Consider the following 13,669-nt stretch of genomic DNA (forward strand, 5'->3'; position numbering starts at 1 on the left):
TATTCATAATAAAAAATAGATTTCAAGGGAACACTATATTCTATTAAAGTCGTTTGGATCTAACTCTTTAATAAGTGGAACTATTAAATACCATGTACTCTGCAGATCAAAGCCTTTCCTTGAATAGACTAAACTAGGAGGGGAAGGGCTGTTAAGAGTTAGCAAGCCCATTCTGGTTCCCATTCAAGTTGTGGCCCCAAAATGCTTTTTAACAGTAACAGAACTAGCATTTCTTTGTCTTTAAAGTTTATTTGAGGGGCTCCTGGATGGCTCAGTCAGTTAAGCGCCTGACTTTGGCTCAGGTCATGAACTCACGGTTTGTGGGTTCAAACCCCGCGTCGGGCTCTGTGCTGACAGCTCAGAGCCTGGAGCCTGCTTCCGATTCTGTGTCTCCCTCTCTCTCTGACCCTCCCCTGCTCACTCTGCCTCTTTCTCTCTCAGAAATAAATAAAACATTAAAAAAAAAAAATAAAGTTTATTTGAGAGAGAAAGCACATGCATGCATGAGCCAGGGAGGGGCAGAGAGAGAGGGAGAGAGAATCCCAAGCAGGCTCCATGTTCAACACAGAGCTGATCTCACAAACGTGAGATCACGACCGGAGTCAAAATCAAGAGTTGGACATTTCACCAACTAAAACACCCAAGCGCCTCTAGAAGTAGCATTACTAACCCAGTTGATTTTTATCTTATTTGTCCATTGGTTCAGAACTCTGGCAAGTAAGAAGTGTATCATTTATTGCCCCCACAACCTACTTAAATCCAAACACCTTTTACTAAAGTGTTCCCTTGAAAATTACACAGTATATATACTAAAAAATCTTTATGTTCACAATACCAAAAATTAAAATGTCAAGAGGAATGGCTGTAAAGATTTTATGAAAAATAAGGTAGGTTTATATGAAATTCAAAAAGGGCTGCAGATTTTATTAAAATGTAATTTCTGAGAGAGAGAGAGAGAGAACACAAACAAGAGCAGAAGAGAGAGGACATAGGATCTGAAAGCAGGCTCCATGCTGACAGCAGCGAGCCCAATACGGGGCTTGAATTCACAAACCTGTGAGATCACGACCTGAGCCTGAAGTTGGACACTCAACCACCTGAGCCACCCAGGGGGCCCCTGCAGAATTTTGCAGATGAATTATGTAGATAGAGGAAGAGGTCTAGAATGATATACACATTAGAGTGATTACTTCTTGGGGGTTCTATTTTTAAATTAAAATTGTTTTATATTTTGAATTTCTGACAAATGTACACAATATATTTGTGAGGAAATTTATCAGAATTGATCTAGCAATATGAGGGAAATGGGAAGCCATATCTGAAAAATAAGAAAGAGGGAAGGGAAAAGACACTAATTTCAGTACTAACTTTCTAACTGGTCACTGCCTATTCTTTTTAATTCTTTCTTTTTTGAGAGAGAGAAAGTACGAGTGAGAAAGGTGAAGGAAGGGAGGCAGAGATGGGGCAGAGGGGAGAGGGAGATGGGGAGAGAGGGAGGGAGAGAGAGAGGAAGAAGGGGAGAGAGGGAGGGGAAGAGAGAGGAAGAAGGGGGGGGAGGGAGAGAGAATGAATGAATCTTAAGCAGGCTCCACTACATGGAGCTCAATCTCAAGACCCTGAGATCATGATTTGAGCTGAAATCAAGAGTCGATTTTGACTCTATTCTTGCTAATGAATGGCAGATTACTATTTTGTTTTACTTCCACTAAGAGAGCTATGACAACATATAAGTAATGGATGCATGACAGACCTAAAATCATGCCTTTGACATGTTTAGATTTTTGGTATAGAGAGTGATATGATCAATGGCAGTCTGGCTGTGCTCTGAAATGATTTCTTTACATACAAGCTATAGCGATAATGTGAGTAGCATTAGGCAGAGAAAATATATGGAGAATGAGAGAGAACAGAATACATGCAGAGGTACTGAGAACAGAAAGATGACAAAAACTCTCTACCTTGGTTTTACATTATTTTATGGAGAATGACTAAGTTACATTAAATAGGTTTACTCAAGTTACCTATATTCCTAGGATATAACCATATAAGTACTCCTACCAAATATGCCTAAAGGTTCTTTTTAAAAAAAAAAAATTTTTTTTTTTAATGTTTATTTATTTTTGAGAGAGAAGGAGATACAGAGCATGAGCAGGGGAGGGGCAGAGAGGGAGGAAGACACAGAATCTGAAGCAGGCTTCAGGCTCTGAGCTGTCAGCACAGAGCCGGATGCAGGGCTTGAACCCACGAACTGCGGTATCATGACATAAGTTGGACACAACCAACTGAGCCACCCCATCTTTTTTTTTTAACGTTTATTTTTGAGAGAGAGAGAGAGACAGAGACAGAGAGACAGAATGTGAGCAAGGGAGGGGCAGAGAAGAGGGAAAGACAGAATCTGAAACAGGCTCCAGGCTCTGAGCTGTCAGCATAGAGCCCGATAGAGTATGCCTAAAGGTTGTTAATTCAAATTTGGAATATATCAGCATCGCAGTCTCAAAAAATGAGTGGCTTAGACTGGTAACATGAAAGTCTATTTACTGATCTGTTAAAGGTCTTGTCTTGTGCAATCTTGCACAATTGTGGTAAGAAGAGGTTAGGCAGAACCCTTTTGTCTTTTTCTAAAATATACTAGATATTGGGGTACCTGGCTCAGTAGGTAGAGCATTCAACTCTTTTTTTTTCTTATTTTTTAAAATGTTTTATTTTATTTCTGAGAAACAGAGAGAGACAGCGTGAGCAGGGTAGGGTCAGAGAGAGAGGGAGACACAGAACCCGAAGCAGGCTCCAGGCTCTGAGCTAGCCGTCAGCACAGAGCCTGACGCAGGGCTCGAACCCACGAACCGTGAGATCATGACCTGAGCCGAAGTCGGACGCTTAACTGACTGACCACCCAGGCACCCCAAGCGTTCAACTCTTGATCTAGGGTTGTAAATTTGAGCCCCACGTTGGGTGTAGAGATTACTTAAATCTTTAAAAATAAAAAAATATGTATTAGACATTGACATGTGGTATAAATCCAATAAACTGTTAACCACAAAAAGCTCAGAATTAAGAAAGTGTGAGACAACAATTTATATGGAAAGATAGCAATCATGAATTAAATCTAGTCCTACTTCTGTTACCAAATAGCTGTATGATATTAAGCAAATACAATATGTACAGTGAAAAGGTAGGACTACGTTCTAATATTCTCATGATTATTTAAACCTCATGTATTACCTCCCAGAAATTCAAAGTATAACCAGCATTACTGTCAGGCTCTATTCATTTGAAAATAAGTTTCATTATTAAAAATCAATCTAGGCTTGCCACAAAATTACTGAAATGGGTTATCTGGTCAGAACTTATAATAAAGGAAACAAAACGGCAATAAAATGCCAAGGTAAGAAAATAATTTTTTTGAAAACAAATTTTATCATTTGAGAAAAATCCATTAAACCAGAACAGATCTTGGAATAAAAATGTGGTCATGAAAATAAATTTGTATTATCTACATCTTTATACTTTCTCAAAAGTTATTCCCTGGGTGGTTAAAATACCAATCAAGTACCATATATGTAGTCTAAACCCATAAGAAAAATCCATACTTAAAAACTTTCCATCTGCCAGTGACAGGGGATGTGCTCCAGGTTTCTCGATCTTAAAGATTTCATTTACGAATCTTATCTGGCAGTCATTTAATTTTCCTTCAGAACCCCTGTTTAAAAAAAGAAGAAAAGTTAACTTCTGCCAGCAAAATCTAAACCATATGCAAATAATTAAGAGTCATTTTGGAAACCCACTGGACTTTGTCTATTTACAAATTGGGATTATAGCTATTCCAATCACTTTGAGCCACTGTTTCCAATGGCGGGAAAAGTCCAATAGTGATTAGTTACTATTCAAAGGTAAGTGTAACTTTAGTGTAATATTAGGGAAAAAATTTACAGACTTTGCCTAGATTATCTAGAAAGAGGACAGTTTTCTTGTAAATTAAACACTAGATAATATGATACTCTATCAATCAAAATAAAAGAGTTAAATATATTTCCAATAAATACAGTAAGTGGGTAAAAAGATGACCTCTCATTAAAAAGAAAAGTCCTTCAGATACTAGGCCGTACTTCTCATAGACACAATTTATACCTGTTTGTATATGCTTCTTCAACGTTTCCTGCTATGACTATGGATTTATATATGGATTTCTCCTTTTAATCTGTCAACTTTGGTTTATAATTTTGAAGCTATATTATTTGGTACATAGAGATTTAGGATTCTTAAATTTGTCTTATAAAATGTCTCTATCTCTGTAATGCATTCTATATCAAATACACTTTTTGCCTAGAATTTGCCTGGTGACTTTTTCTATTCTTTCACCTTTTAAAACTTTTAATGTCAAATATTCACAAATGCAGAAAACTGCATAAATGTACAGTATAATCAATTATAAGAATTATAATCTATAATTCTTGTAGTCATCAACTTTGACATGAAAGCAACGACATGCTCACTCCCAATTTCATTATTCCCTTCTAAGAGTTAACTATTTACCTTAATTTTCTTAGTCTTATCACCTGTCTGCCTCTCTAAGCATATGAAAGATCTGCTGTGATTTGCCTGTTTTAAAGACTCTTATCTATCAATCCTCATGCAATCTTTTTTTCTTACAATCTGTTGAAGAATTGCTATCAAGAGTTTCCCCACAGTTGTGATTTTGATATGTGCATTCCCAAAGTTTAGCTTAAATAGGTTTTTCCCATCATTTGTATTCCTAGTAAGTTGGTAGCTTGATCTAGAGTACAGGTCAAAAAATCCTAGTCTGCTGCCTGTTTTTGTAAACAAAGTTTTACTGGAAAAACTAATCATTTATGCATTCTCTATGGTTCATTTCCGTGCTACAGTGGCAGAGTTGAGTAGCTTGCGATGGTGGAGACAATTTGGCTGCCAAAGATTAAAGCTATCATTTGGCCCTTTACACAAGAAAATTGTCAACCCTTGCATTTAGAAATGCTTAATCAAATCCAGGTTCATTTTTTGGTAAAAATATTAATAGGTCTGGTCTATCAGGAAGCATCCAGTTTACTTAGTTGTCTTTTCCTCTAATGACAGGAGTTATAGATATTAAGTGCTAAAATTTATGAATTCACTGGGATTGTGAAGGGTTGATAATCCAGTTCTAACATGCCTTTCTCATTTGCTAGAATTCCATAAAGAGAAACTTGGCCTCATCAATTATTTGGTGACTCAGTGACAGAGCATATAGAAAAATGCAGATTAGGTGCTTTCTTTGAGAACTTTATTTTTTTTTAATTTTTAAAAAAATTTTTAATTTTTATTTATTTTTTAATAGTTTATTGTCAAGTTGGTTTCCATATAAAACCCAGTGCTCCTCCCCACAAGTGCTCTCCTCCATGCCCATCACCCCATAACTAGTGAAGAAATTGAATCAGTTATCAAAAATCTTCCAACAAATAAGAGCCCTGGGCCAGATGGCTTCCCTGGGGAATTGTACCAGACATTTAAACAAAATTAATACCCATTCTTCTCAAGCTATTCCAAAAAACAGAAATCAAAGGAAAACTTCCGGACTCATTTTACAAAGCCAGCATCACTTTGATTCCCATGTCAGACAGAGAACTTTAAAAAGAAATAGTTCCCTGCATAGATGACCAATGAGTATCTATACTACTAGGAATGCACATACATATTTGAGGAGTTTCAATCTACTACAGTTATTTCCCTGGTCAATGTTCAAACTGTCTCATCTTTGGCCAAGAGGAACTTCCAGTTTACTCCCAAATCTTTCTGCCAAGAAATTAGAGGTCTTTGTTTTCCATAAGATAAGATATTCCAAGTTCATCTTGTACATTTTCTGCCTCTAGCCTGGAGCTCTATCTATAAGGAAGCCTCATTTCTTTTAGGTGGAAGTAATATTTCAAGACCATACTTCAGGCACTAAAAAAGCTTTTTGCAACTGTATTGATCACTGTTTCTAAGCTTCTTCATTGGACAGGGCTATAAACTTTAAACATACACATGAATACATGTACAAAATACTTCATGAGTTCATATAAATACTTTGCTCAAATTCAGAACTAAAGGTAAATTTACTTTTTAAAAAACAGTTATGAATGTTTCTCCTTTCTCCCCCAATCAGAAAATACTAGTTATCAAAGACACCAGGATACCTAACTTAGAATGCTACAAATACTTCTTTAATTTACCAGACATTACACACAAGACACTCTTACTAATTATATTACTGAAAATACATAATTTAAAATTCTTTATTTCCTCCCGTATCTTACAGTTATAGCTCTGATGTCAGATCATATAATCATTCATGATTCATATGATTCATCTTCAGCCTTTATTCCGAAAGCCAGACTTAAAATCTTTGGTTCTTCTTTTTTTTTTTTTTTTTTTTTNAACCGACTAAGCCACCCAGGCGCCCCTGGTTCATCTTTTCTTGACGCATGCACGTCTTTCTGGGATTCTTTCCTTGAAAGGCTGTTATCTTCATTCCTTTTTTTTTCCTTTTTACATATTTGACATCAAGGCTTTTCTTTCCTCCCTCCCTTCCTTCCTTCCTTCCACCTCCCCCTCGCTTTCTTTTAATAAATCTCTTGAACCTTTAGAGGGTATAATTTCACTTAGCTTTACTAGTTCAATGCGATAGAGTTCTGTAGAACTTACTTTTTTTAATTGATATTTTTGAAGAAGAATTCAAAATTATAGCAGCTAAAATCTAATCTAATAGAAAGCAAATGAGTAGTTGTCTGGGGCCAGGGCTAAGGGTAGTGGTGAAGATTCTAAGGGAACCCAAAGGAACTTTTTGGGGTGATAAAAACGTTCTATATCTTGATCACAGTGGTGGCACAGGTACATACACTTGCCAATATTCACTTAAAATATATAATACACATTGCTCTATGTAAATTATGCCTCAAATTATTTTTTTAAAAAGGCACAATGGAAGCTTACTTACTGAAATTTCCTGGCTCTATTCTCCTTTCTGATTTTTAACTGAAACCTTTTTCTTTTGTCTTTATTGTCCCTACCCTATTCAGTTTGGATTGCATTTCCAGTCATTTCTTTTCTGTATGGGACTCTGCCTTGGAATAGTTTTAGCTAAATAATTGCGAGAGCTTGCTGGACTCTAATCCCTTTAAAATCTTACTGCAAACTGCTCATATTCATCTAAACTGGTGTGTATACCTCATTAGCTTCAGTTGCTATATTAGCTCTGTTGTCACATAACAAATCACCCCAAAACTAGCAGCTTAAGACAAAAATTATCTCACAGTTTCTGCAATTTAGGAATTTGGAAGCAGCTTAGCTGGGTAGTTTCAGCTCAAGATCTTGCACTAGGTTTCAGTCAAGCTGTTGACCACAGTTGCAGGCTGATCTAAAGGCTCAACTAGGGCAAGACCACGAGGATATGTGAATCCTCACAACACAGCTAGCTTCCCTCAAAGGAAGTGATCCGAGAGAACCCAAAATGGAAGCTTCAATGTTTTTATAACCGTATCTTACAAGTGGTATACCATCACTTCTGCCATATTCTATTGGCCAAATGAGTAACCCTAAGTAAAATGTGGAAAGGAACTATGCAAAGTGTGAACACCAGGAAGGAAGAATCACAGGAGGTTATTTTGAAAGATGGACACTATTGCTGTCATTCTCAAAAGAGCTTGCTGAACTAGTTTTATTATTTCAGAGTGCATGGGTTCATCACATAGCTGTAGTTACCCTCTCCTACCTCTTGCACAGCTACTGATACCATACAGGTCTTATAGCCATCAGCTGTTTATCCCACCAGCTATTTTGGTGTTTTCAGGGGATACCACAACTCCCTGAATGGTTATAAATGTTGCCCATGAGTTTTCGATTAGATATTTTAGTTGCTCTACATGTTTGTATAAGAATATCTAGGGAGATTAAAAATCTATGCTGTTGTCATCTTTCTAGAATTCCATTTTTCCTTGTAATTTCAACTTGTGTGACTTCACATTTAAGGAGTCTTTCCTATAAGCAGCATATGGGTTTTGTTTTTGTTTTGATCTCATCTGTTGATCTTTGCAACTGTAATGTTTAGCTCACATATGGTTAATATGATGGCTGACATAGCTGGGTTTGTTTCTACCATTTTACTATATGTTTTCTATTTTATCTACTTTTTTGTTTCTTTTACTCTTCTTGATTGCTTTATTTTGAATTATTCTAATAATTACTCCATTTTACCCTATTAATTTGGTTAATATTTTAATAATTATATTTAATTATGTATTAAGATATTACTTTAATGTGGTGGTTGTCAGAGAATATACCAGGTAAACAAACCCAAGAAACCAATCTACTTTTAAGTTTTACTTCACTACTTCTCTGATCATATCAGAATTTCATAGCTTCATTTATCAACTTCCATCTTTTGCATGGCTGTCATGCATTTTAATTCTACATATTTTAAACTTCACTACTACTGTGTGTTGTGAACAGTTTATTTGGACTTACTCATATAGTTACCCTTCCTGTGTTTTTTAATTCTTTCCTGTATTTCATGTTTCTATCTGAGATCACCTTCCTTCTGCTTACAGAATTCTCTTCAGTATTTCTTTTAGTACAGATGTGTTGGTATTGGATTCGTAGGTTTGGTGTGTTTCTTTATGCCTTTTTAAAAATTTTTTAAAATTTTATTTTTAAATTTACATCCAAGTTAGTTAGCATATAGTGCAATAATGATTTCAGGAGCAGAATCCACTGATTCATCTGCTATATATAACACCCAATGCTCATCCCAATAAGTGTTCTCCTTAACTCCCTTTGCCCATTTAGCCCATTCCCCCACCCATAACCCTTCCAGCAACCCTCAGTTTGTTCTCTGTATTTAAGAATCTCTTGTGTTTTGTCCCCCTCCCTGTTTTTATATTATTTTTGCTTCCCTTCCCTCATGTTCATTTGTTTTGTATCTTAAATTCCACATATGAGTGAAGTCGTATGATATTTATCTTTCTCAGACTGACATATTTCACTTAGCACAATATACTCTAGTTCCATCCACATTATTTCAAATGGTAAGATTTCATTCTTTTTAAATGCTGAGTAATATATGCCACATTTTTATGCATTCATCTGTCAATGGACATTTGGGCTCTTTTCATACTTTGGCTATTGTCATTGTCACTGCTATAAACACTGGGGTGCACATGCCCCTCTGAAACAGACACCTGACTCCTTTGGATAAATACCTAGTAGTACACCTGCTGGGTTGTAGGGTGGTTCTACTTTTAATTTTTTGAGGAACCTCCATCTACTTTCCAGAATGGCTGTACCAGTTTGCATTCTTACCAGCAGTCGCAAAAGAGTTTGGATTCTTCAGTTTGGTTTGATAACATCTTTGTCTTGCTTCATTTCTTGTAATCTATTTTCATTAGAAATGTATTTCTAATTTTTTTTAATCAGTGTTTTCAAATGTTGCTCCATTGTGTTCTAGCTTACATGGTTTCTGATGAAAACTCAGCTCATGTTCATTTTTATCTTCAGTTTTCAGCAGCATTATTGCAATATGCCACTATGTTTTCTTTATATTTATCCTGGTTAGGGTTCACAGGGCCTCAATCTGGGCTATCTTCTCTCATTTTTGAAAATTCTAGTTATTAGGTTTTCAAATATTGCTTTCACCTTTCTCTTCTTTGGGAACTACAAATAGATGTAATGCAAAGTTTTTGCCAGGTCGCATGTGTCCAGCAGTCTTTACTGTGTGGTTTCTCATAATTTTTTTCCATGTTTTAGTTTTGATATTTTTCAATGACTTGTCTATTACTCCTATCTTCCGCTATTAAGCCAATCTAATAAAGTCTTAGTTTCAGATACTGTTTTATTCAGCTCTAGAGTAATTATTTTATACACTCCAGGTGATTCTTTTAAATTTTTTTTTATTGTTTTATTTATTTCTGAGACAGAAAGAGAGAGAGAGAGAGACACAGAATCCGAAGACAGGCTCCAGGCTCTGAGCTAGCTGTCAGCACAGAGCCCGACGCGGGGCTCGAACCACAAACCATGAGATTGTGACCTGAGCCAAAGTCAGTCGCCCAACTGACTGAGCCCCCCAGGTGCCCCCCAGGTGATTTTTTAATAGATTCCAATTCTCAGTTGAAATTCTCCATCTTCTCATCTATCTTCTTGAGCATATTGAATTATCAACACCACCTATGGGTCCATTTTTATTGTTGGCTTTTCTTCTGGTTTTTGATTATGTGGCCCTGTCTTTTGGTAGCATACTTTTGGTTCCATGGCTATATAAATATAAAGAAAATACAATGGCATATTGCAATAATGCTGCTGAAAATTAAAGATAAAAACAAAAGGAATATAAGCCACATTTCTATCAGAAACAATGTATGCTAGAACACAGTGGAACAGCACCTGAAAACACAGATAAAAAATTCTCAACTTAGAAATACAGTTCTAATGAAAACAGATTATAAAAAATGAAGCCAAGAAAAAGATGTTATCAAACCAAACCAACGAATTCAACAATGTAAGTTATAAAACATTAGAGGAGGTGTCAGACCAATTTTTCTTGTGCTGGGAAGATACTGTGGTGATTTAACATTTTATTCAGCGACTATGCTGAGGCAAGTCTTGTTTACAAGATTTAGTCTACATATTTGTCTTAGCCATCCAGTTTTCAACTAAGAGCTTTTGTATATTCTGTGGGACCATTTCAACCAGTGATCCTAAAATCTGTTTGCTTTATAAGACTACTGAGAATTTCACTGTGCTTTTTACTTATATTTTTAGCCTCCTGCCCCACAAACCTCCAGTATTTAGCAAAAGTAATGTGAGGAAAACAGGCCATATGCTTGAAACATCCAAACATCTGCCAAAAGCTCTGTCTCCACCCTGCCCTCAGCTGCTTTCCACCAGATCTGCTCTACATCCATAATTAGCAAGAGTTCCCAGGGCAAAAAGCAACTACAAAAACCAACTGCCTTCTAAGGTTCTTCCCATTCCAGAGCCATACACTCTGTTAGTTCTTGCCTTTCTGCTGTCATTAACATAACAGGTGATAATGTTATTTAAGCTGGCTCTTCTAGTTGTTTTAAGTGAAAATGCTAATCTACTGCCAGCTATTCCATCCTACCTGCAAACAGAAACTTTCCATGTACTTCATTAGATGCCTCAATAAATATCACAAAAACAGGTTCAAAACTAGAATCACTTTTTCATTTATCTATCATTTCAGTTGAAGGCTTACCATACCCATTTCCTCTGCACAAAACTGATGAAGCTGTAAATCACAAAAAAACATGAATATTCCTTCAAGAAATAACATATTTCACTGAATCTAATAAACCAATAATTATAAAATGCATTATTTTATCTACTACCAAGAAAGAACTTGGCCTGCAATGGAGTAGTCTAAGAAGAACCCCCAAAGTTAGGACTCCATATGGAAGACAACAACTATATGACACACTATTTTATGAAATAATAAAAAAGAAAAAAATCTGAGATGAGATGTCTGAGAAGGACCCTCAAATAAAGCTAGGACACCAAAAAGCTCTTCTCACAGTTTAAGATAAATGGTAAATAAACCACCTTGAAGGTAGAGACAGAAAATAAACATGACTATTTTAATGTTATCAGTGGGTATAAGGAGAAAAAGTATCCCAGTAACTACAAGGTATAATTCATGCAGATTTGCAAATATGAATTCATACTACTTGTGTGGTCTAAAGAAGCTCAAGCAAAGAATTTAATTTTTAACTAGATGGCACTCCAAGATGCCTAGCAGAAGCAAACTCAATCTCTTAAAGAACCCAACTTCCAAGCAATAGCAATTTTAAAATATCTTAATTTGAGGTGTTAAAATAAAAAAACTGTTAATCTCTGATTCTGTGAAATAATCTATTTACTGAATACTCACTATAACTAGTGCCTAGAACAGGGCCTGGCACACAGCAGCCAAAAAAAGTCAAGGCATTAACATTTCAGTGGTATAACAGACAGAATAATGGGTGCCAAAGATATCTATGTCTTAAGTATGGGAACACATGAATATTATGCTACATGGTAAAAGGGACTTTGTAGACATCATTAAGTTAATGACCTTGAAATAGGATTAACCAGGTAGGCCCAAGGTAATTACAGGGGAACTTAAAAGTAGACACGTAACGTTAGAAAGAGAGGAAGTAGGCCATGGGATTGGGAGGCCTCTAAAATCTGGAAAAAGCAAGGAAACAGATTCTCCTTTAAAGTCTCCAAAAAGGGACACATCTCTGCTAACACTTTGATTTTAGTCCAGTGAAATTCATATAAGACTTGTGACTTACAGAACTGTGAAATGATAAGTTTTACTATTTAAGCCACTACATTTATGAATTTGTTGCAGTAACAACAGGAAACTACTACAAGTAGGTCAAGAGAGATAAATCTCAGGTGATAATACTACAAAGAAAGAGTAAGGAAACAATTCAAGTAATCTATGCCCTGCATGTACATATATAATTGTATACAACATGAAAGGCTTCTTTTGAAGTGATGTCTGAACAAAGAACCAAGACAAGACACAGAGCAAGCCAAATAAGTATCTGTGGAGCAGACGAGGCAGAGGAACAGCAAACAGCAAAGGCTCTGAAGCAGAAGCATGTTTATAGGATTAAGCACCACAAGGAGGCTTAAATGGTTGTGGTTAAAATACAGTAAACTTTGATTTATAATTTGAGACGGACACCAAAATTGTAGTGTGTAAGAATGGTACAATAATAAATAAGAATATCACTAAAGAGATGTGATGATAAACAAGTTGGATAAAATTTACTAAGTAAAAAGCCCTATGAAAAGGACACTGAAAATAAATTACATCCATAGTTTAGTTTTAGCTTTAGATAAAGGATTTTCTTTATTTAAGGAAAATTTATTCTACTTTTTCTTTATTCAACTTTTTTCTTTAAAGGCTAAGCTTTTTTTGTTAAAAAAAATTTGAGAAAGAGCCCACGATGAGTGGGGGAGGGGGAAGGGAGGGTGACAGGGGTGCGGGGAGAGAGAGAATCCCAAGCAGGCTCGCTGCTGTCAGCGCACAAGCCTGAACCTTGGGCTCAATCTCACAAACCCTGAGATCATGACCTGAGCCAAAACCAAGAGTCAGACACTTAATTGTCTTAGCCACCCAGGTGCCCTTAAATTCCACTTATAAACATCTAAACTAATATAACTTCATGTGGTATAAAATGCAATATGCATCACAATAGTAACTGAATCCATTTTGAAAAATGGATTTAAACTCCTAAACTTTTGTTCTGAATATTCTTCAAAGCTAAAATAGAAACAGAAAATGAATGATAAGCTAAAAATACAATTTGATTAGTAGACAGTTTAAGCATATTCACTTTTTGGTAGTCACAGTTTAAAAATAGAAACAAGCATGAACTTTAACTCCAAGTTCCCTTAACAAATATCCAAGGCAGATTAAAAATCATGTCCTATATTTATTTCTTCCTTTGCACCTTCAATACAATAGAGAGTATCAAAGCTGAAGTTTAAATAAAATTTAGATAAAATCAAGTTCTAAAAAATAAAATTCTACTTCAAGAAGTAGAAAATCTGGATTGCCCTATAATCCTTATAGAAATTAACCAATTATAAAAATCCTTCTCAAAAAGAAAAAAGGCTTTACTGAGAAGTG

At 35.7% G+C, this 13,669-nt stretch overlaps 1 protein-coding gene across 2 annotated transcripts in view; it reads right to left on the minus strand.

The window, feature by feature from the left end:
- The window catches only part of UHRF2 (ubiquitin like with PHD and ring finger domains 2), an 84,048-nt gene that overhangs the window by 27,302 nt on the left and 43,077 nt on the right, over positions 1-13,669 (minus strand). For both annotated transcript variants that reach the window (XM_077774849.1, XM_077774841.1), the window contains exon 5: positions 3,588-3,697. In XM_077774849.1, coding sequence (XP_077630975.1) covers positions 3,588-3,697 — 110 coding nt within the window. The remainder of the gene's footprint in view (positions 1-3,587; positions 3,698-13,669) is intronic.

The sequence above is a fragment of the Crocuta crocuta genome, unplaced genomic scaffold (assembly GCF_008692635.1).
Source record: "Crocuta crocuta isolate KB4526 unplaced genomic scaffold, BGI_CrCroc_1.0 scaffold251, whole genome shotgun sequence".
Classification (NCBI taxonomy): domain Eukaryota; kingdom Metazoa; phylum Chordata; class Mammalia; order Carnivora; family Hyaenidae; genus Crocuta; species Crocuta crocuta.